The sequence below is a fragment of the Nyctibius grandis genome, chromosome 1, assembly GCF_013368605.1.
Source record: "Nyctibius grandis isolate bNycGra1 chromosome 1, bNycGra1.pri, whole genome shotgun sequence".
In the NCBI taxonomy this organism is placed as follows: Eukaryota; Metazoa; Chordata; class Aves; order Nyctibiiformes; family Nyctibiidae; genus Nyctibius; species Nyctibius grandis.
The window spans coordinates 61,691,686-61,716,612 of record NC_090658.1 but is presented as its reverse complement, the minus strand read 5'-3'; the positions used below and the strand labels follow the sequence as shown (position 1 = coordinate 61,716,612).

Here is a 24,927-nt window from a genome sequence, read left to right as displayed (position 1 = left end):
GTAGCCCCTGCGCCCCGGGGGCGTCGAAGCGAGGCCGGCGGGGGTGCCTGGGGGCTGGCCGAGGCCGGCCCCGCGCTCGGAAAGCGCCGCGGGGAGCGGCGGGTAATGGTCGGCGGCGGTGAGTCACCGGCGCGGCCCCACCTGCGTACTTAACCGCCGCCGGGCGGCTGGCGCGGCACTCGTGGGCTGCGCTGCCGTCGTGGCCGGGAGCGGCTCCTCCTTCCTCCTCCTCCTCCTCCCCCCTCCTCCTCCTCACAGGGCGCTCGGCTGAGGCGAGGCAGCCGCTGCATGAACGTTTGTCTTGGGAGTAGGAGAAGTACCAGCAGCCCTCAAAATGCCGAAGCCGGTAAGTGGGGCGGGCGGGAGGGGTGGGCGCTCTGTGGAGCCATACCGGGGCCCGCCCGGCGCTGGCCGTTAGGGGCTGCCCGAGGCCGGGCGTCTGTCGGGGCGGTCACCTCCCAGTGCCGCGGCGTGGGCTTTTCCCGGGGCCTTGGCGGCTCCACGCTGGAAGGGCTGAGCCGAAGTCCCCGCCGCCCGAGCTCCCCGTGCCGGGACGGGTCTTTTCGGCTCGGACACCCGCAGAAGTGCTCCGCGGTACGAGGAGGCAGCCGCGGGCACCCCTCGGTTCACACAGGCGCTCCCGAGCTAAATAAGTGGCTGCTTTAAGCAGTAGGAATAACTAGAGCGGCCGGGCGGCTCGCTTCAGACGGTGCTTGCGCCCCGCGGAGCGGCGCTGGAGCTGTGAGGGCTGGGGGGGCGCCTCGCCTGCCCAGCGCCGAGCGGGACGCTGCTGCCCGCCCCGCCGCCGCGGGGAGAGGGGAAGGAGCCTGGGGAGCTGTGCTCCAGGGAGAGCAAGCGGTGGATTACTCCGGCTTCTGCAGTGCTGCCGTCCTGGAAACACGCAGACCTCTCACGCAACTCTTCAAAGAAGAGATTTTACGACACTCACACTTAACAAGCGATGGCAAAACTGTACTGGCTTCCATTTAGTATTTGCATGGCCCATGTATTTATGTACAGGAAGTGTGTATTTCTCTGTAAACATAGGAGAAACTTTTTTTCCCTTTGTAATCTAAAAACTAAATGCCAAGGGCTCTTAATGCAGTTCTCCACAGTTGTCTTTTAACAGTCATTATCAAAACCCGTTTCTTATTTTTATATTTTTTTTTAATTGAACAAACTTGACTGTCTTCAGACTTGTCTTTTTCATCTCTCTTTTTTTTCTTGACACCCCCCCTCGATATTCTAATGGGGTTTTTTGCTTGTTTTGTTTTAAAATCTGCTACTATTCTGCTAGTTAGAAACAATTCCCTTGAGGAACTAACTGCCTAATGCAAAGCTTTGAGCAGTCATTGGAGCAGACTCACTTTTGAACTCTGAAGAGCATAATCAGAACAGATCGTTGTTGCTATTTTCCATAGAGGCAATATTTCTTAAAATGCAGTGCAGTGAAGGACTTATGTGTTAGCTACACACTGTGAAATGGGAATAAACAAGCTTATCTTTATGGTAATAAGCAATTGATGTTTTACCACCATAACATTAAAGCTAGTTTAACTTAGCTTCCCTCCCCCTCAAAAAAAAGTGCTTATGTTGTAGTTTCTGTAAACCTACAAAAAAAAAAAGCACTCGATCCTTTTAAGAACTGCTAAATCTTCAGTCTCCCTGGGTGTATTTGATCAGTAGGAGGTGATATATTACTGCATATAAAAAACATGTACTGAAAGGACTCTTCTGCAAGTAGGGGAGAAAATACATAATTTACAAAGCATGGATATAAAAGGTCGTGTCTGAATAATCTCTCTCTGCCTTATTAGCCATTTGCTAATTAAAGTGCTTTCTTGAAATATCCTAGTCAGAATAATCTGAAATCCTGGTTTAGGACTAAGTCGTACTGGAAGCCATGGATAGGTGTGGAAAAACTCTTTAATCTCTTTTTTTTTTTTAAAAAAAAAAAAAAAATTACAGCCGCGTTCATCCTTTTACCTGGCATGGCCATGTTCATATTCCCTTGCAGATGGTGATTTTTGGTTTGTTTCTTGGCTGACTAGCCAGTGAATTACAAAGGTGGATGGTGTAAACCACCTTCCACTGGGGAAGGACAGTTGCATTCTCATGATTTCTGAGACGTGACCTGCTGGCTGGGATTTGTGGACAAAGACATTGTGTCAATAGTTTGTACAATATAAGCACTTGTTTTTAAATCTGCTGTTCAGTAGGGCTAACTGTAACCTTCCTGTAAATAGAAAAGAGGAATTTTGCAGAGGTTATTTTAATAAAACGCACTGTTTGGTCTGACTGCTTCAGGCTGGATTTGGATCCTTCCCAACCCAGCTCATTTGGTCTTAATACAGCTAAATAGGATTGCTGTAAGTGTGCGGGGAGCAGGGGGAGAGGGTGTAAAGCTGTCAGTCCAGAGGCAGAACTGTGCTTAGGATGAACATGACAGCAGCCTTTGGCATGCGTGAGGAACGATAGCATAAACTCTTGGGACGCACAGGGAGGCAGTTTTAGTTTCTGATGGGTATTTGACATGGGTACTAAATATTTATTACCTATGCTTGTTTGCATGTGTCTTGTCTGCTTGGTGTAAGTACATATGATGTTGCTTGGCAGACTTCATGCTGCTGTGGGTGAAGTTTGACAAACTGGTCATCGGTTGTCATCTTATCTTTACTTGTAAACAAAAGCAAAAATTTTTGCACTGCCTGCCCCCCCCCCCCCCCAAATAAAAACCCCTTCATGTGAAGCTTTTGTTTTAACAAAAATATGTAAACACACACAAAGCTTACAGATAGTGTTTGGAATTTATTCTTTCACAATAAACAAATAGTAAATTCGTTAACACTAGAGTGTTAGTGATTTTGTATTTTAGTTGAGTACCAAAGTGAAGTGCTAGAAAGCCAACTGTATTCCATATTCTGTGGTAACACTTAATCACAATGAGTTGGATCTGATGCATGTCTACAGTGCTTAAAATAAATTTTAGCAACAGTCCGGAAAATAATTCTGAAACAAATATATTTGTTAATATAGGCAAGTGTTAATTTATAATTTAACAGGGGCATTCTGCCATTTGTGACAGTTACAAAGTAACAAAATCTCTCTGAGGTAGGCTATAAATATATAACTTGTACCCAGTGTGTACAGATTTATGGCTGGGAGTTCATTAACCGTTCAGATATGTAATTTCCATCTAGTCTGTACAGAGGTTCATTAGGTTTCACAGGTGGTGAATTATTATGTAAGGAAATGCAAGAGACGTCATCTCATCCAAGTCTTGCAGTGCTATCTGAAAGCAAGTGAAATGCTAGATAAACTTACTTGTTCAGCCTTGCATCTCTTCATTACTGGAGTGTCTGTGTGCTCTCTGCGTTTTTCCTAGATGTGTTACTAGTTTATTTCTGTTTGACTCATTGAACGGATGGTGTTTTAGCTGAATTCTACCCTTTTGCAAAACAAACCAATCTAATAAATTGTGGCTAGAACAGCATGGCTGCGGGCTAGTGAACATTACTTACAGAAGGAGAAGGAAACGTGATCTGTGTTCTTACAGACCTGTTAATTTGATCTGACTTGCCAGCATTCTCTGTTACTTTATCGAAGGTGGATTTTTTTGTTTCCTCTTGGGGAAAACTTAAAGCTTCACAAGAAATGAAGTCAGCTTTGTGGTAGAGCATTTGATGTAGTGCCACACAAGAACTTTTAATACTTGTGTGCATGTATATATGTTTAAAGAGAGGACAGTGGTAAATGCAGTCTAACAGCTTCTGGTGCTAAAGAGAAAATATGAGTGAACAATATTAAGAGGCACCTTTTTAAAATACCTTTACTAATGGCCTGTGGTCAGAAAGCTGAGCATACTAATGAAATCTGCTAATGCCATGCTGCTAATGCCATGCTGTTGAGCGGGAGGTATTATTGATGCAGAGGGCCACCATATAAAGGGGATTGAAAGGCTGGGGTAATAAGGTCCCATTGCAATAGTTAAACTTGGAGAGGGAGGGGAAGAAAGTCCCTCACTATATAGGATAGAAGGATATGGATTAATCAGTGATAAGATGACGGTCGTCCATATCATCTGCAATGCATAGCGTTTCTCTAACAGAAAGCATGAATAGAAGGTGCTAGTGAGATCCTTTCTTGAATATGGGTTGCGCTTATCTGTGTCTAGGAGAGACAAATACAAAGCAGAACCTAGAGAAGGGTTTCGGGATGACTAGAGGCAGAAAGCCACCTCGCAATAAGAGAGTGCCTGTCTAGTTTAGCCTGGTAGAACTGAAGAAGTTACTTCTTCCTTCACCTGTATAAAATAGAAGGGGTTTAAATGCCAAAGAGGAGGAGGAACTGCTTTAAGCAGAACTTGTGGTTTAAGAGACTTTTAAACATTAGAGCAGTTAAGTGTGTGTGGTGGGTTTTTTTCCCCACTTTGTTGGTCTTATTAGTAGACTATTCCAAGACCTAACATGCCTTAAAGTTTGACAAGGACCCAATTTAATGCTGCTGCCTGTAGGAGTGGGGAACTGGAACTGATGACTCAAAAGGTTTTTTCCCAGCCCTGTGTTGTTAATAATGTGCTAGTGTGTGCGCTAGGCATTAAGTGGTTAGACAAGTCCTCCATACCTGTTTGATGTTAAATATACATGAATTCTGAAAAAAGAACTTAAAGACGGCATGCAAGTCTTCTGCCAAACCTTTAGCTCTCTGTGAACAGATTATGGCATTAAAATTCAACAAGTTTATGATAAGCCAGCCCAAAGACATGCAAGTGTAGTGACAGGAATTTATTCTAAGTACAAATCATTAATAATAATAATTGTTTCCAGATCTTCCCAATTTATTCTTGACTATATCTTCTAACTACACATATAAGTTTTATCCCTGAGTTCTTCACAGCAGATTGCTATAACTGGACTGAAATAAAAATATTTTTTCATATCCTTAAGTGCTCATAATTAATTAAAATACTCTTAGCTTCTGGATAGCCATAGATTTAGTCAGGAATAAAATCTTTTTCTTGTAAGCATGAATTGCAGTACATCAGATGATACGGTGTATCGTCTTGATACCATATATATGCACCATATACTCTGGTGCAAAATGGAAATGTAAGGAAGCTCCCATTTGCCAAATGTGAGAACTCCCACTCATAGCGGCAAAAGGAAGGTGGAGGATTCTATTAATAGTAAATTTAGGGAGTAGTTCAGAGATGACTAAAGTTACAAGAGAATGAGCTCACAGTTGTGCGAAAAACCTGAATTACTGCATGAGCTGAGTAGGCATTTCGGAGGGCAGTTTGTTCTGGGAAGTTAGCTGCTGGAGAGAAATCAAGGGTGTTAACTGCTATGTTAGTCACTGCTTAAAGAATTTTTTAGCCTTCTTAAAGGGCAGAGGAGGGGAGATAAGCCTTCCTGTTCTTCTCCCTCCCTCCGCCCACATGAACATCTTCCTCTGTCCACACAAAAAAAAGCGCTGTAGTATGTCAGGACTTTTGACAATAAGACTTCTTGATGACCACTGAAGATTCCAGCATCACTGTCCTTGTTTGGCACTTTGTGTCCAAAGAGCCTTATGCACGCTGTAAATCCCATAATCACTCAATTGACCTTGAGGGAAGGCAATGCTGCCTAAGATCACTGAACCACACTGCACACTGTGTAAGTATTTTAGCTGTGTTGTGTGCTTGCTTTGAAGCCTGGTTTCAGCATTAGATAACATTTAGCCTGTGAGATGAGAAGTACAGCTCTCTGCAGAAGGAACTGAAGTCTCTGGCTTTTACTGAGCAGTGTATGGGATCCTTTCCCCTAGGAAAGGAAGAAAATTGTTGCTATGTGAGGCTGGAAACAAGGCATAGCTCAATGTAACCACTAACCATATTGTCTCCATGTTGCTCATCTGTTCAGATCCAGATTTTGTTTCTCTTTCTAGTTCCTACTTCATAGTGGGGAAAAATCACCTGCCTTCTCTGCATTTGCTCTCATCTTTGAGAGAGTGTGAGTAGCAGCCATGTGCTCAGCTGAGACTGGTGAGCACCTGGTACTATCAGCTGTCATTTAAAATAAAAATCCAGAGTCTTAAGAACTGAAATGCAGGATTCTCATCTTCTAATTGAGTAAGCAAGAGAAACTGTTGCTTGATGACCAAGGACTTGTATTTGGCTACCTACTGTGTAGGCTCAATGGAAGAGGTGCTGGCATCCCTACAAAAGGTGTGTAGCCTTCTGCTGACTTTGAGAGGGACTATGGATTTGCCCTGTTTGAGAGAGGGTTATTGTGCACTTGCTTCTTCCTCCCACTTTCACGAGCAAGTGCTCTAGCTATTGTGTAAAACTCAGAGGTATCACTATCATTATATCTTCCTCTTTTGATTTTGCATGAAAGTATCCATGTTTGTTGTGGTTGTTCTAACCTCAGTGTGGAAAGTCTGTGAGAAGGGTTCCTCTAGGGATGCAGGTAGATAAATATCCAGTTGATGAATCTTTAGCAGGCTTGTGAAATGGGTCTAGAGCCGCTCAGTTCTGCCAAGACACCACTGTTCTGCAAATGCATAGAGCAGATCTGTGAGCTGCCTGAAGAAGTAGAGATTAAAGAATCTCACATTTGTATCAGGTTGGCTGAATTTAGCCTGTGTAGCCTAGAAGGAGACTTCAAAGTCTGTACTGTAGGATTTGGGCTTCAGTGTTCTTTGTGGGAGCTAAAGTTACTCTTTAATGTCTAGCTGAATACACTTTAATTGTGAAAGCTTAGGTTGCTTAGCTTTTTGTCTTTGTAGAGATAAGTGATTATAGAAAGTTCTTGTGGTGTGAATTTGCAAGCTGGAACACAGGAGGTTCCACATAAATATGAGGAAAAACTTCTTTACGGTGAGGGTGACCGAACACTGGAACAGGCTGCCCAGAGAGGCTGTGGAGTCTCCTTCTCTGGAGACATTCAAAACCCGCCTGGACGCGTTCCTGTGTGATATGGTCTAGGCAATCCTGCTCCAGCAGGGGGATTGGACTAGATGATCTTTCGAGGTCCCTTCCAATCCTTAACATTCTGTGATTCTGTGATTCTGTAATTGGTGGGTGGATTTGCATAATTGATATTCGGTGATCTCAGTGTGGGAGAGAATAGCTTTCCCCTTTAAAAACTGATACAGCCATGCAGGCAAACTTCTGAAAGTTACTTTTTTTGCCCCCACTGTGCTCTGGGTACACTTTGGGAATCACTGATGCATATTTGTTTGCCATCACACTTCTATAGTGAAGTAGACCTATATAGGCCTGTGAAGGGTTTTGTCTCAGAAACCCTCAAGCTGTTTTAGGGGTCAGGAAGGGGTATTTTGCTGATCCTTCCAATCACTTTTCCTGTATGATCTATAACTTCTCAAGAGCAATCTCTTTGTGCTTAGGTGACATTCCAGGACTTGCAATGACCTACCTTTATCTGGGGGCAAACAGTACCTGTTGCATACTGTTTGAAGTACATTGTTGGGAAGTGTAAGCATTGTAGTGTATTGGACGTAGATCAGGTTATCAAGCTATCAGAGGTGATCACATTGCATAATCCCACTCATAAATTTCTCAAGTGCCATGTGGTATGTTCTACCAAAGTCCATGAGGTAAAATGAAAGAGCCTGTTTATGGAACAGGTAAAATAGAAGGGTGGGGTATTGAATCAATAAATCCCTCTTTGACAAATGGATTCATATCTAGAATGCAGAATGAATGTACATCATTACTAGGCCTTTTGTGACTTGTTACACTGCTATTTCTCCTTAAGTAAATGGGGTTCATGTTCCTTCTGCACTTTGACTTCTGTAAGAACATGGCTGGTTGTGCTAGGTCACGCAGAAAGCCCCTGTAGCCTAATAGTATAGCTCTGATGTTGGCCAAAACTGATGCCTGAGGAAGAGTATTTCAAAGATATGCACCATTGCTTTTCTCTGAGCTGCTGAGGTAATTGGAGGCTGAAAGTTCCTATATAATGAGTTACTAAATGGATTTATGTGAACTCGTCCAGTCTCCCCTTGAAATCATGTGAACTCCAGCTTCCACAGTATGCTTTAACAAAGGCTGTCCTAGATAACCTTCACGTTGTTTGGAAAGTTATCTGCAAAACTCCTTGCTATGGCACTATTTGAAAAACTTTTTTCACGTTCAGAGTATTGATGCCCGGTAGTAGTTATTCTGTTGGTAGAGCAACGAACGTGTGTTCCTTGTCCACCCTGTTCATGTAACTCATGAATTTATATGCTCTTATGTCCTAGCCTCAGTTAATTTTCTTCCAAACTGAGAAACCCTAACAAGCTTAGTTGATCCTTGCATGGAAGTTATTCCATGCCTTTGAACATCTTTGAGCTTCTTCCAGTTCACATCTAACGAAATACTGCTTTGCATCCTGTGATGTCTCCATCTGGGAAGAGTACAGTTGTTGAGAACATTTCTCCAACAGTTGGTCATCTTAAACTCTCAGGGCATAATCCTGTGAGAGAGTAAGTCATAGACTCTCCTTGTGTTCACACGGCCCACCCTGCTCCAGTATAATGTGCCGCTCTTCTACCTCAGAACAATCATTGTACCTTGTGCTGGTACTGTTCATACAGGGTCTATTGAAAGTGTTGAGATCAACAGGCTGTGTTGTTGCCTGGTCGCCAGGTGAGTATCTGTCGGACTTCTGACTCTTCGGAATGGCTCGGGCTTTTCCATGCACATTGCTCTCTAGACCTATGCCTCTGCTTAAGCTTTGGAATAAAAGGAACCAGTATCAGTGCTCGGATTCAGGGGAAGCTCTGAGGCTATTACAGCTTTTATTTAGATTATTCATGCCTTCAGATCATGCCACTCATTGTTGTGACTTGGTACTGTGAAGTTCAGCTTTTGCATAAATCGTTGCATGCCTGTAATTTCCAAATACAAAAGCCAAGCAGAGGTATGAAATGGTGTTTGTGTTCTGTATCAAGACTATAAGATACTCAGTTATTTTTTCTTTTCCCTTGTGGGAGAAGGATCATATAACTTTATGTAGCTGACTTGCATGAATATTGGAGATGTTAAATTTTTTAAAAGACTCTGAAATTATAATAAAACTTGAGGTCTTAAACCTCTACGTTATCTACACTTGGCCCTGTGCTGATGTTTTTGATGAAAGACCACAAAAGATGGTCTGATTTGTTCTGGACTCTGAGTGAATTCGTGAGATAAAGCTTATTTGAGGATTAGTTGTGGGGCTTGCTTTAAACTTCACAGGTAAAGCCTTAGTCTTGCAACTTCATTATGTTTAATTAGATGCAACAGCTGTCATGATAAAACAGTCTGTGTATGAAGGAGTTTGATCCAGTGCCCTGTAGCTTCCCATCTCTGGATGTGTTTAAGAAAAGACTGGACATGGCACTTAGTGCCATGGTCTAGTTGACAGGGTAGTGTAAGGGCAACGGTTGGACTCGATGATCCCTGGGGTCTCTTCCAACCTGGTTGATTCTGTGATTCTGTGATTAGGTACAAAGGGCCTATTGTTGCTGCAGTCTGTGTTCCTAAATTCATCCTAACATCAACTGAGGGCAAACGGCTCATCCAAGCAGCGGTGCTGTGCTGAGCCTGCTGTCACTGCCTGTGTGTTCCTTCTTTAAAGAACAGGCTGCTGCTTGTACACAGATACTCCAACAGCTCTAATAGAGTGTTATACAGCATCAGAGATTCTTTAAAGTGAATGTTAATGTATTTCAGTAGAACACCATAAACCCTCCTGCCACTTCTCAGCCTTGTCTGTGTTTGGAGTAAACCATTCCTATAGCCCTCGGAGAAAGTAAGAGCAAATGTTTTGCATGAAAAGCAGCTGGGCTCCCTGAGTGTATGGGGCTTTGTTTAAGGGCAATACCTTGGGGCCTTTCAGCCTTAAACTGGATTGCTTTATGTCTTGTCAGAATGTAGGGCTGTCCCTAGGTGATTTTAGAAAATTTGAATTTTAAAATCTTTAAAAGGCCTCTGTCTCTCAGTTTTTCAACTTCTCCCTAACCTGGACAGAATGATGCAGTTCGCTTGTTATGAAAGAGCTGGGGGAAACTTTGGTTGGTGGAGTAAGATTTTTCTCTTGGAGAAGTACTCGGTTGGTTTTATGGTTTCACTGAGCGGCTAATGTTAACTGTACAGAGCTGACCAGAGGTGGAGAAGGCTGGAAGTCTGGCAGACGCCTAGGCATTTGGGAACCAGGGCCATCAGAGATGCAGGGTCACACGTGCTTGCCACACCTGCATGAAATCTTCATGATCTTCTGGCAACCAGTGTTACTGCTTGACCTAAGATAAAGAACTGAATTAATTACAGCCATGGCTGCTTCTCAGCTTTTCATGCAGATGTCTGCTATGCAGTTAGACGCTGACAGAAGATATATCAGGCTTTGGTTAGGGAAACTGAGATAGGTGTGTAATATAGTATGGCATCTTCTTTTGCACAAATAAACTAAAAAAGTTTCAGCTTATGTTCTAGGATTATCTTCATGTTTAATTATAAGGAAGATTTCATGCTGTCTCACAAAGAAGAGTCAAGTGACCTGGCTGCAAAACCAAACTCAATAGGTTGGCTTTCTTGTGATCTGTTTGTGTATGCTGGTGAGGAGGAGAAAGTTTGTTCTGAAAATTCAACCAGCTTTGCTAAAACTGGAATTTCTGGATGACTCCCCAGATCGGGGTATTCAACGTTTTCATGCCCATGAGTCCCCCCACCCCACTACATCCAAAAGAGTCTAGCTTTCAGATTTCACTTTGAAATTATCCTTGGCTTCCCCTCAAAGTACTTTTTCTCTCTTCAGAAGAACTTCCACATAAATTGCTATGAGGCTTTTCCACCTTAGATGAGAACAGCAAATACCTGGGCTCTTGTTGCCTTGAGTAAGCTTAAGAAATTTCAGTTAAATATAGCTGATACAGTTATTGCTCCTTAAATACTGAGGATTACTGCAAAAAAAAAAATAGTTATACAAGCTGTTGTGTTAAAGTTGACTAGTAGTTAAGGCTGACAACTGTGCTGGACAATTTTAAAGTAACTACTAGCCTCTAGGTTATTATATACAACTGTATTTACCCTGAGTGGTGTTTCCCCCTCTCCTGGGAAGGTGAGCAAGGTTTTAAGGAACGAAGACCAGCCTACTCAACTCTAATTTTGCCTGTTGCAAATGCAGCAGTACCTGACTCTGCTTCACAGACGCAGAGGAATTCCAGTGGAACGTGACTTAATGTTCCCACTTCTTTGCAGTGAGGAAGCAATGTTTAACCAATGAGATTTGAAATGGAACGTGTCCTTCAGTTTGCAGTGGTGTCTTTTTGATTTAACTTGGTATGCTGAGAAACTGGGTTGGTTAAATCGGTGCAGTGAGCTTGCCTTGTCAGTCAAGTGAATGCCAACAAGGCTGTCCTCTATCACGTTCTGTGAACTGATGGGGCTGTTTTCTCCACTGTTACCAAACTGTGTGTTCTGCAGCGTGGAAAGGAATGCTCAGGACTATTTTGCTGTGCTGTCACTGCACTCCCTGAAATGCGAAGTGTTGGGCAGGTAGTGCAGAAAAGATTCTGGTGTGGGAGAAGGGAGGAGTGTGTGGATCATACTGAAAGGCTTTATTGAGTGTTATGCTGTACATCTCTTTCCCACTCATAGGAATCAGATTCTCCTTCCCACAGAAGAGAAATTGTAGGTTTGTCATTTGCCTTCTCATTTTAGCTTCTTGGAGATCCTTTAAATCATAAAATGTATGGCTGGGTAGAACTTGAACCTATGTTGTCTGAAGGCTGCATGGCAGTAGTTATATAGTATCCCAATATCTTGCCACTCCAGCAATTATTGTTTCTTTTCCTGTTATCCAGCCTGCAAAATAAGAGGCCTTTTTGATGTCTTTCTCCTTGTGGGTTTAAAAGTTGCTGTTCTCTCTATAAATGCTTCGTGTTTCAGACAATGCCCATTTGGAGGAGATCAATGCCATGGTAACAAATCAACTCCAGTTTGAAACAAAAAAAAAAACAAAGCAACACAAACCCCACCAAACAGAAAACCTGCAACTAACCCAAAAACACCTGACTTGCAGATTAGTGCAGACTTTCCTTGATTAACGTGCTCCCTTCCAACAGAAGCATTCAAATTTGGGTGACAGCATTCCAACTGGCAAGTCATCAGGCAAGCAGAACAGAATAGTCACTTCTGTAATGCTTCTGGTGACAGAATACACTCAAGAATGTAATTTTTCCTTCTATGCAATAGCATCACACCAGGAAATGTGGTGTTTTTCTGGGGATTATAACAGACTACATCCTTGTCTACAGTCCTGCTCTAGCGCATTGTTTGCAAGCCTGTAATTTGTTCATCTCTTTGTCTGCCTCTTGTCCATTCTCGCCTCTCCCAGTGTAAAACCTGTAACTGTTTCTCAGACCTACCAAGATCTTTGAGGTCCAGCCCAGTCTTCCTAAACAGCTTTTTAGTTCTCGACTGGGTGCTGTTTGTGGACTTGTAAGTGCACTCTGCCTTCCAGGGACCATAAGAATACTGAAGTGCACTTTCTTACTCCTTCCACCCCATCACACACATCCCCGTTTCAAGGCCTTGGCCCACCATGAAGAGATCAGAATATGTGTCCCTACAGTCATTCCAGCAAGATGAAGATGCTGAGCCCAACTGGGAGGGAGGTTGTGCTTTGGCAATCCTGCAACAGCGAATAGATTTGATTGTTGGCTTGATACTTGTGACATAGCTTCTGTCAAAGCAGGAGACAATGGAGAATTTAGGTGCATAACTTGTCATTTAGTTGTAATTTCACATGGCTCAGATTTGTTGTATACCTAGTCTATGTCATATGGGACCATATCAAATATGTTACTAGATGAGGTTTAATCAATTAGGCAGGTTATTCTGCCAGAGAAGAAACAGAACTGGCTGCAAGTGCTGTGTTCTTCACATAGAATCATAGAATATCTCAAGTTGGAAGGGACCCATAAGGATTGAATCCAACTCCCTGCTCCTCATCAGACTATCTAAAACTAAACCATATGACTAGGATGTACACAGTGTTTATAAGTACTAAGAATAATACAATAAATTGAACTAACATCTCTCCAGTTTCTTGGGTTATTCAAGCTACTTAACCTCCCAGAGTTGTCCTCTCCCCTCCACGGTCTCTGAACCATTAGCTGTTGACTTGTGGAGGACAGAGAAATGCAGACACTAAACTGTTAGCAGGTCAGCTCTGAGCTCTAGGGTTGTTTTCCCTAATTAAAGTTGAATATTTTCCCAAAATAGTTTCCAGGAGCTGGGACTACAGTTATTCCATCAGTTAGCACAATATCTTTTGTTATTGTTGGACCTGGAACCAACAAACACTAACGGGTGGAAGATGCAAGAATAGAGAGCAGTTTCATTGCCCTTCTGATGCTGCTATGTGAAATTACTTTTCCTATTACCAGGTACTTAATCAATACACACTTCTATGAACAGGTCTGGTTGCTAAGGTTGAAGATTACTTCATCCATGCAGATGCATTGTAACTCGGGGCAAAAAGCTTGTCTATTATTTTTTACAAGTACAACAGTAGTTATAGTTTGTGTGGTGGAAGAGTAGAAATAGTGCACAGACCTGCCGAAGCGAGAACGCAAGCTTAATGCTACTGTTTTCTTAAGAGTATTATTAATACCACTGTTTTCTCTTATTTGTTGTTAAGACTGCCGTATTCCTTCAGCACAAGCACGTCCATGTGCTATAGAGACAGTTCGCGTACGTGCAAGAAACTTTCAACAGGCCTGCGTGCAGTTTTTTACAGTATGTGCTGTGCAGGTGCAGCACTTCAAAACCCCTTATCCCCTCTGTGCTATTTGGTTGATCCGCTTACGTGTTCTAGCTACTTGCCTGGAATTCAGACATCCAGTGACTGAAGAAAGCAGGCATGCCTATCTAGGTTTCTCCATTATCAGAGCCCTAATTGCCACCACTTGGAAAGATACTTCACTAGCATTTACGCTTGTAAACCTGCTATTTAAGAGGCTCTGGTCTTTATTCCTCCTTGGAAAGAGGAAGAAAACATTCCGGAGCATTGTCTGAGGCATTTAGAGCTGTATAATGATAATGATATGCAACACGTTAAGTACTAGTTTGTCTTGTGTATGTGGATAAAAATTGGTATTTACTGCCCTTTATCTTATGGGTTCACTGGAAATAAATTGTATGGTATTTTAAATGGCTTGCACAACTTCATGGTTTCACTGAACTATTTTATTATGCAAGTGAACTTCAGTGGTATTGGATTTCATGCATCAGGATGCAAAATATCCATGACAGCTTTCTGTCTGTGAGGGCTGTGGGCTTTTTCCTGTTCAACCTGATGTTTTACAGTGGAGCAGTTAAGTATCAGGAGGTGGATGGTCAACTTCAAAGATACCGTGTTGCTGCAACCAGAGACAGATTCTGGACCAAGAGTCAGACTTTAGAAAATAACTACCTGTGCATGCACAGTGTCCAACACACCTGGAAGCTGCATTTATGAGAGGGAGGGATTGAAGAGGCAGTTGTCTTCGGTTCCTGTCTAGATCTTGGATCTTACACAGAGAAGATGAACTGTTTGGCAATGTGTTGCCTCCATAAGAAACAACGTTTTCTGAATGTTTTTTAAATGGCACTTTAATTTTCCAGGTTAGATACTGTATGGTGTACAGTCTCTGAAAGGCTGCAGTGTCCAATGGATTGATCTACTGACTTAGCATTAGAAGAGATGTTGTCTTAACAAAAAAAACCAACCAAACAAAAAAACAACCAAAAAAAAACCCCAACAAAAAAAAAACACCACAAAAACAAAAAGTAAGAATAAATGGAGTGTTATGATTATTTAAACTATATTGTGAAGTTCTCTTCAGTTCTGTCTTTAATTTTACTTCCATTCTCTTGTCCCAGTTGGAAATGTAGGTAATGTTACAGTCCCTCCTGAACAGTCTGAAATCATGGAATTAGTGTTTTAGTCATTCAGTGTAGTAAGGTCTTCAGTTCCTGTTGTCTCTTACAATTCATGGAGTGTTTTTTTCCTTTTAATGCAAATGGCATTGCCTTTTCAACAGCAGGTTTTTTCCCCTCTGAATCAAATTTGTTGGCAATTTTATGCATCCTAAGACAGGGGAAGATGAAAACCTTGTGTTCTGTAATGTTTTTGTACACACAAGCAAACCTTCTAAGTCCTTATTTCTCATTAATTTTAAGTATGTTAGTCTCAGACATGAAAGTATAATCATAAAGTGTTACAGCATCAGCCTATTGAGAAGGAGGTTACATCTTACCGTCTAGCATTTTTAGCATGCTGTGTGCATTTAAAAACTCGTTTTATGTATAACAGCCATGTGCTCTACTCCCCCCTCCAAGCGCCTGTGTTCTGAAACAGTTAAATACTGCTTTCTTTTTGATTATTGCTTCGGTTTTGTCCTGGGATACTGCCAGGATTTGGTAGGGATCTTACAAATGACCTGCCTTGCCTTCACAGGGTAAGCAGGAATTCCCTTGTGAAAGTTGTCTTAACTGTGTCTTGCTCTTTTTGTTGCTGATAAAACTCAGTATGAGTTTCCCTCTTTTCCTCCACAACGATATTTTGAATTGGTTAGCACCTTGGGTTTTGATTTAATCGTCTTGATGCCATGGGGTGTTTTACATGGTCTGAGTTGAATGCCAAACTTCTCTCAGCCTACCAGACATCATGGTTTCTTCAGCCTGTCTAAACCAGGGTTTCAGGTTGGCTAAGCTGTGTGTGTTTGCCTGCTTCGTTACCAGCTTCTCTGTGGCTAAAACCTTGTGTAGAATGGTTGTAGGACATCCATTTAGAAACACTGTTAAAACCATTATGTTCTTGAAATGAAGGCTAAGGTTTGGAGATGAGAGGCAAGAGCACTTAATATGGCAGGAGGGAGACTCAGGATTTTCCCAGGCAGTCATCAACTCGTTGAAGTGACAACTGCCAGAGGCCTTCTCCCTTCTTGCTCTGTCTGTCACGTGGCTAGCAGCTTGTCTGAGGGGACACCAGGGAATTCCTCTGTATCCTGCTGGTTGTTCAGCCCTTCGAGAACACAGAAATTAACCTTTACCACATGCCTCAAGTGTCCTTGAAACCTTTTGGATAACCAAGTAGTCATGTGCCTGCATGCTTATGGCTTTAAATGTTTGAAGTGAAAAGCAGATGACTTCAATTTTTGGTCTTAATACTAAAATCATGCTTAAAAAACGTAGCAGGTAGATGGCTTTAGCACTAAATAGCTCACTGTGTAGCTGATCCTTTAGGAAGAGGACTGTATCCAAAAGGGTCTTTTAGGGTTGGAGTGATACAGGGTATTCCCCTACACTATGGAGTTTACCTTTTTTACTAGCAAGTAACCACTAAGGAGATAGAGTAAAAGATGAATGTACTGGTACTGACTGGAATTCTGTGCTCAGCCAACATCCTGCAGGCTTTCTGGTAAGTAGTGGGAAGCACATCCTTTCAACTTCTTTAGCTGGTAAAGTGACACTTATTCTATGCCCACTGTGGTATTTCAGCCAGAAGTGCAAATAACTTGCACAATATTAAACTGTGGATTATGAGCATATCTTTTCTTGAAGGAGGTAGAAAGGGATTAGCATATGGTTAGGGATTTATTGTTGAGAGGGATTAAGAAACAGGAGCTCTTTAAGGTCGCATCTTTGAATTGCAGTCTTGCTGTTCCTGAGAATTTGGTATCTGAATTTCCCCTCCCTTGCTACACTGGAAACACTGTTTGGGAAACCTTTGGTTCTTACGGCACCGGAAGAAAGCCTTAAGCATACTTCCCTGCTTCATTATGGACTCCAAATGCTACAGCTGAGTAAAGGAGCTCTTAAAAAAACCTTTCTTGCTTGCTCTTTCTTGTTGCTTTTAGAGGAGTTTTTAAAAAAATCCCAATTGAAAGGACACTGCTTTAGAAATACAGCTTGAAAGTGACAAGGCAACTAAGCAGTCCTCTTATCTGGTTCGGTTCTGGGGTTCCATGACTTGGAAACTGCCTTCAGTCGTCTTTCTATAGGAGGGTCCTCTGTTGTCTGGGACAGAGTGGGAGAAAGAAACGACTCTGTAAAGGTGAAAAGACACTTGATGCCTTCATGTCTCACTAAGAAAGGAATGCAAAAATTTCTTACATATTTGACTAAAACTAGCTGAGGCAACTTGTTTTATTCATAGTTCTGTGTTAACTGTAACATTGTTTTACCTGACATTTATCCTAGAGTTTAAATATACATAATTAAGTGGCTGGAAACTGCTGCAGTGTCAAGGTTTTGTAGTGAGTGATTCTAGTCCTCTTTGCTCCTTCCTCTCATTGCTTCAAATGTGTGCATCTGCGCTGGGCATCAGTGCCACAGCTATAGCAGGCTCTCCTGGTCTGTTAGCTCTGGCTTTCTGTAATGTGACATTTGTAAAATGTTGGTAAAATGTAATGAAATCTTATCTGTGTGTAGGTTACCTGTTGTCTGGCCTTGTATTTACCTGTCCAATTTTTCTTCTCTTTCCATTAAAATACCAAGCTACAAATCTAACTTGTTAGTATAACTATACTACACAATCATCCCAGTTTGTTTTTTTTTTATTTGTTTTGGGGTGGTTGGTTTTTTTGAGACATGCTATAATATTGCAAGCAATATAGTCTCCTGTAGTCGGAACAGTTGGGAGATAATCCTTTCCTGATTTGCCATTTTGCTGGTCCTTATGCTATTCCCTACAAGCTTGATTGGTGCTTTTGTCTCCTGATTAACTGCTAATAGACTTTTTCTAGTCACTAAACACTCTTGCCTTCTGCATGCAATAGTAACCTCTGTTTTGCAGTCTACTTCTGCCGTTGCAGTAAATCTGGTTATGTTGTTTCTTCACGAACAGCCATAGCTCAGTGAACTCTTGCCCCATAGTATCGTTCAGTACCCATAACTGCTGTTTTTATGTGCTGAGTAGATTTTTATGAGGGGAAGAATGAACATTTATCTGGTTAATGCTGATTGCTTCGTAAGAATAATCTGCAGGCTTTTGCCTTTAAAACCTCTGATTAATTCCAGCTCTAATATAAATGGAAGTTAAATTATAAGTCTTAAATTTAATTTAGTCATTAGGGCCTTTCGTAATCCAAGGGATGGCCTGCAGGCAGCTATGCTGCACTCACAGGAGCCCTTATTCCAAGGGGTTTTAGGCCTGGAAACGGTCAACTTTAAAATGCCCTCTCATTCGAGCAGAAACTCAATCCAATCCTGTGTTGAGTAGGAGAACCTGCAAAGCAATCTGGATAAGACAGCAAACTCAGTGCCCCAATTAAGTTTGCTGGTGTGATAACACAAATCTAATTGGGGCTTAAGTGTGTATATTATAGAGGTTACGGTAGTGCATCAAAGTGTGGAGACTGTATTGTACACAAAGTACTGTGTTAACACCAAGAAATAGCTTTCAGTACATATTAAACAATGCTTTTTGTTTTTCTCCTTAGATCAATGTTCGAGTTGTTACTATGGATGCGGAGCTGGAGTTTGCCATCCAGCCAAACACTACAGGCAAACAGCTGTTTGACCAGGTCAGTGAACGGTTGGTATGGGCTCTTGTTGAAGCTTGGAGTACATTTCAGGCTATAGTGTTTTCTTAAGACTGGATTCCAAACCTACCTTTCTTTCTTCTCTCCATCTTCTAATCAAAGGGCCTTGGTCCAAACTAAGGTCTCTAATTTCCATTGCAGTAAAAGAAAAAAGCAAAAATCCTTGCAGGCATGTTATGTTGCAGTGAAACCTGTCTTTCCTAGCAATGCTGGGTGATGAAGTGTCATAAGGGATCTAAACCATCTAGACAGCATAGGTAATGTGTAGAAATGCATCTCTTGCTTTGAAATACACTTTAGCTCTTATTTATTTATTAAATTCTAAAATTAAAATGTTCCTGTGCCTAAAACTCTTCAGAATCGGGTCTTCAGATGGCTGACAAAGGTGTAGGCATAGCTGCATTCATTCAGGTGCTGAGTTGGAGGTAGCCACTTGCCACAGGTGTTTAAGTTTGCCAGACTACTGGAAAACCAGAAGAGTTTGTGTTCTCCATGCAGCAATTATAATAACACACCTTGTAAAAAGCCACTGTGCAGCAGAATGGAGCAGAGACTTGTCCAGCCTGCCTCCGGGCGTTCCCAGGAAAGTGGAGGGCATGAGTAGCCAAGACTCTTCTCCCTTACTGTTATCCTTCCTGCTATTGTGTTAGCAATATACAGGTCTGTTTGGAGATGGACCTGCAAAGGTCAGATAAAGACAACTAAAATAAAAAAAAGAGCACTTTGTAAAACTATTATTCTTTTCTTAAGTAGCTTGCTCTTATAAAACTGAACCAAGGCCTAGATTTCAGCAGAAAAATTTAACTTACTGTTGTGGAATTAAAAAAAGCTTGCTTCTACATATTCCTGCTGGAACCCTGAAAACTAAGAATTGATCTATGCAGACTTCAGTTACACATATTAAGCTGTTTATGAAGTGTTACAGCAATTTGTTTGCACTTGTCGCCTGCTAGCCTTGATAGCAAAGGGTGGTTGTGCTTTAACTCAAGTAGGCAGAAGTAGCTAAACAATGTCCATTCCTTATAAGCTTTTGTTGGTACAATTTCTCATTTCAGTGCATTAGCTCCAGCTTGCTAGGCCTTATGGCAACTGGGCAGATTTCTAGTGAGAAGTACTTTTTAAAAACAAACAAACAAAAGCATTTAGTGTTTTCTTGGAGGGAGTGAAAGGAGAAAACCAAATTATAATCGCTGCAGAACTCCACAATACAAAACTGTGTTTATTGTTAAATCTAACTTTAATTGTTTTGATTATTACTGATGTGGGATAAATATCAAGTATTCATTGATTGGAAATCTGGTGAAATGCATATCAAATGCCTGCATTCTTATGGAACCAGCATTTGATGTTTGACTTTCCATTCACTGCTGACCACCCTTGCATCAGGGTAATTTCCTCCCCCAGCCCCTTCCATGTTAACCCCAAACAGAGATCTCTGGTTTCATCTCGGAGGGGGGGGGGGAGGCGGGGAGGGGGGAACAAAAATCCAAATTACTAAAAGCCAAGTTTTTGAGAGCAATGTCTTAGATCAGACAGTGTAAGTATGTCCTATGTTCCTTATGACAAGGATTCGAGAAGGACTTTTTTTCTCCCTGGTATATTCACTAATGTTTACATCTGTTAAGAGTCAGGGTCATCTCTCTGGCAGAAGAGAAACTACTTGACCTCCAGCTGAGAGGCACAAAATCCTGAGAACATGGAAAAAGGCAGGATGCTTCAGATTGGAGATACTTCTAGCTTGCTGTCTAGGTTGTTCTGGACTTCTGAAGACTCTGCTTGTTGCAGCATATTCCGCTATTGGGATAGACTATCGTCTTGTGAAGATTTGCTTCTTACACCCTATGGCTCAGGTTTAAAACCTGTGATTGGAAATTCTTACCTGTAGTCCATACCTTATTGGGGTGTACTTCTGCATATCAAGAGAAGACACTAAGGTAGAAGTGTGCAGCCCAAAACTGGGGAAGGTGAAGACCATATGTTTAGCTGCAACTATTCTGACATCCCCACTTCACTTCTGCTGTGAAAGTCTTTTACTAGGCCCTTATCTCGGGTGGAGTTTACACTCCGATAAAGCCTGTGGAGGCAACAGGTTTTTGCAGGTATGAGGAGTAGCCCATCTTGAACTGCAGAACCACTGTGGGGTGAAAAGGGCGTTGAAGAAGCAGGCTATTTTTAAAAACCACAAGATGATTTCTTGGCCTGCTGTCAGCTAGCAAAACTACTCTGGCAGTACCCTTGTGCTTTAGGCTTTGCTAGCATAAGTGTATCCTGCACGTAAGGTGGATTATAGCTCCCTTTTATAGAGAGGGGAGAATAGTAGAAACCTGTGAATACTGACTTCAGCTCCGCTCAAGCCAGGCCTGTGCAGAGTTTACGCCGCAATGGTCCAAGGTGTCTCGAGAACCAAGGCAGTGGGCTCTGCAGCTGGCTGGAGTACCTCCCAGGCAGCCATGTGCCATCCTGACCACGAGGAAAAGAAATTCAAGTGGAGGAGAATGTGCCACTGGCAGTTTCTGGGAGTGAATGCGCTTCTGGGTGCAATGGGCAGACTTAAGATGTCATGCTGCTTCATGCATTTGAGGGGGTGGGGAGGTGTCTTCCATCTTGAATATAATGCCTTGGTTCTTAGTTCTTCCTTGTTTTGCTATGGAGGAATTTGACAAACTGTTTCCCAGAATGCAGCCTGAAACATTCATGTCTTTGTTCCTTGTATTGGAACTCAAATGGTCAAACTGAAGTTTAGCTTAATACTTTTTCCTTCCTTGCCTTTAGGTTTTGGAAAGAACTTGAGGGGTCATAACTTCTGCAAGCTTGCTAACTTGATTTATGGAAAAAGTGTACTACTTCTGTTGTAGGAGACATTCAGAGATAACCTGATAACTGCTTGATTTATGCAACTTGTTATTTTAACAAAGTTGCAACACTTTTTTGTGCAACAGGAAGTACCACGCTCAACATACCCCTGCTGTTCTGCTAGACTGAGTAAAGCACAGTTCTCACCCTTCTAAAAATACATCTAGCTGTCAGAAAACTTGTCTGTTCTGTGGTGAAACAAGCTGCTTTGGGGAGGAGGGAAAAGGAATTTTTAGTCAAGTAGAGGTTGAAGTATTTTCAGAACCCCAGCTCTTTTTAAAAAAGTTGTGGGGTTTGGGGTTTTTTGTTTGTTGGGTTGTTTTTGTTTTACATAAACTCTAGTCAGTTATAACTAGTTACTTATGGCCCTACTGAAGTAGAATATATAAACTGTAGCCTACTGAGTACAGCCCACAATGTCTAGCTATGAAGCTATCTCATTTCCTCAATTAGTAGGCACTGACCTCTTTATCCTTAAAAATTATATTTGCTTAGTGACATTTTTCGTACTACTATGCAATTTTCTTGGTCTGCTTATATCACTAGACTTTACAGATTGCCTGTTCTTCAACAATGTAACACAAACAGTAATTCTCAGAGTGCTAATCAGGATGGTGCATTTTTCCCTGTCTCCTTCCCAACCCCAGGAAGCTCTGGCTTCCAGGTACAGACTGCTGGCTTCTAGCTCACCGGTAAGAAAATATAAGGGAAACTACAGCAAAAACTGATTAAGTGTTCTAAAATAATTGTCTCTCTCAAGTCTGCTCTTCAGCAGTACTATAAAGAGGTAGAGTGAAACAGACCCTTGGTTGAGATCTCGGACCTATTGAAGCACTTGTAACTACATCCTCTCGAGCCTGTCATACTTTCCTAACTTGCAAAGTAGTTTTAGAAAGTTCTTGCCTTCCACTCAGTTCAGCTCCCTGTGGTGATGCCTACATCACTTTTTGAGGGGCTACTCTGCAAATAACATCAAGGAAGTGATCCAGATATGTGTGTGGTAGATCTTTCCAGATCTCAGCTCTGTCTAGAGCACAGCTTTACAGGTAGATGAGCTGGCAGCAAACTACTGAGCTCTAAGAAGCAGCACTCAAGAGCAGGAGGAGGTCAGGAACTTGTTAGGTTATGTCCTCCACTGAGGAAAAGGAATGTGTCCAAACAGGAGTATTTTCACTAGTAAGTGTGCCATCCAGCCAACGGATGGTGTTTCTGGATCTTTTGTCTGGTTAGTATTTACAATATATATGAAATTTGTCCTAATGTTGGGCCATCAATATATTTTGTCCTTCAAAACCAGCCTTTGTGTGAGTTTAAAAAAAGAATACTCTTGACTGAGAATACTTGCAGCTTGTTTTCATTCTTAAAACCACACAAGAAGCTTACTGCGTGAAGCATCCCTCAGTTGCTTTCTCCAGCCAAATAATCTTTGGTGTCTGGCAGACAAGATCACTTCAGCCATTAGTACTACTAACTAGTTGTAGTTAGTACTAACACTATTACAGACCATCTCACCATAAGCTTTGGTGAGAGAAATAACTTTTCTGCTTCACCAAATACAGTTTTAAGAAGGGCCAGTAGATACAAGCAAGCAGAAGCCCCACGTGCTGCCAGTGTACCAGTCTAGCAGTTGGTGGCCTGTCACTTGCCCCGTTTGTCTCTCCTGGTTTCTCCAGAATCATCTTCTCCTAGGAAATGGGTGGGACAAGTAGCTTAGTCTGTCACTGCTGTCATGTACTATGGCAGCTGTATATGTTTGTCTACAAGATGAAATTAAGAGTTGCCAGATGAGTTGCTTTAGGCTGTTCCCTGTGCCTGCAGGTGATGCAGGGCTTGAGAGGTTACCTGGACTTCAAGTGAACTGTTACCTACAATAACTTTTCTTTTTTTGACCTTTCTGTTGCAGGTGGTTAAAACAATAGGTTTGCGAGAAGTGTGGTACTTTGGTCTTCAGTATGTGGACAACAAAGGATTCCAGACTTGGCTGAAGCTTGATAAAAAGGTAACAGACTTCGGGCTAATTGCTGAACAAAGGTTAATGCTTACATGATTCCTGGTGTGTTATTGGCTGCAACTTTATAAATCTTGTGCCAGTTGTTGATTGTTCCTTAATTCTCATAATTCCAGGATTATTTTTAGAGAAAGCTTTGTGACCTCCATGGGAACTGTTTGGGTGAGGTGTGGCATGGTGGAAGTTTTCCTTTTCTCTCTGTGTGAATTGTAGAAAGCTTTATAGCATTTGTCAGATGTACAGCAGCAGCTTGATATGGTACTTTGTTGGGTAGAAGCAGTTATTCTTGCTGTGTCTGGAGGAACATCTTGGCTAGTGATGGTTTTAGTCTCTGCTTGTGCAGCATCAGTTGTTGCACTAATCAGAAAGATAGGTCACATCAAGGCTGAGCAGTTGTAACAGAGTGCAGGTGCCTCTGATATGCTCTTGTTTCTGGACTTGCAATTCTTATGAGGGTATGAACAGTTTTTCTTGATGGGGCAGTCGGTGACATACCTGTTAAATGACAGGGGGCTGTTCTCTGTCAAACGCATACAATACTGGAGGGGTTTGCCATCTCATACAGCATAGTAAATCATTCTCCAGTGACCAAGGTTTGCTGTGCAAGCAGAATTTTACTGGCTCAGTTGGAAAACATTGTGTCTCCCCTGTGTTCTCATACCAGTAAGCAGCCAGAATTAAGGAATGCCAGTAATGAGTTGCCAGTCACTCACCTCTTAAGGCAAATGCCCCAAATCCCTTTTTCTGTATAAAAGCAATTTATTCTGTTGTTTGCAACCCTGCTCAGTTGTGTTGTCACCTCTGTCCTCAGGTTTCTGCTCAAGAAATCAGAAAAGAGAATCCCCTCCAGTTCAAATTCCGCGCCAAGTTCTTCCCAGAGGATGTGTCTGAAGAGCTAATCCAGGACATCACGCAGAAGCTGTTCTTCCTGCAGGTGAAGGAAGGAATCCTCAGCGATGAGATCTACTGTCCTCCTGAAACAGCAGTACTCCTTGGCTCCTATGCTGTGCAGGCCAAATTTGGAGATTACAACAAAGATGTGCACAAGCCTGGATACCTCAATTCAGAGCGTCTGATCCCCCAAAGGTGAAGGAGTTGGTTGATGCAGACTCGCATTTTTTTCAGCCCTTTTTTTTTTTTTTTAAAGTAAAAAATTTGCATTCTAGTTAAATACAAAGAGGTTCACTGAAAGCATGATTTCTAATTTCTTTTTTTTTAGTTGAACTGTATGCATTTGAGTTTTTTCCTTTTTTTATTTCTATCTGTCGGAGTGTGTTTTTGTGTTCTCTCTTTGGGTTGGTTAGGGAGAGGAAGTATACTTTTGAATTCAGCTTTTCTTTTCTAAACATTGCTGTCGTCCTGGTAACTGGTAGTATGAATGTCTCATCTTTAAGAAGAGAAGAGTAGCCTTCAGTCATGAATGTGTCATCCCTGGAGAAGTTTGGGTTGTGTGTCCTTAATCCTACTGTACAGTCCTAAAAATTCTGTATCTGGAAAGCATG

The 24,927-nt window shown here is 42.0% G+C and overlaps 1 protein-coding gene across 1 annotated transcript in view; it reads left to right on the top strand.

Annotated features, from left to right (window-relative positions):
• The first annotated feature begins 273 nt into the window (after positions 1-273).
• EZR (ezrin) overlaps positions 274-24,927 on the top strand; it is a 37,999-nt gene continuing 13,345 nt past the window's right edge. The window contains exons 1-4 of the mRNA XM_068396949.1: positions 274-346; positions 18,463-18,546; positions 23,321-23,416; positions 24,237-24,511. Of these exons, the coding sequence (XP_068253050.1) occupies positions 335-346; positions 18,463-18,546; positions 23,321-23,416; positions 24,237-24,511 (467 nt within the window). The 5' untranslated portion in view covers positions 274-334. The remainder of the gene's footprint in view (positions 347-18,462; positions 18,547-23,320; positions 23,417-24,236; positions 24,512-24,927) is intronic.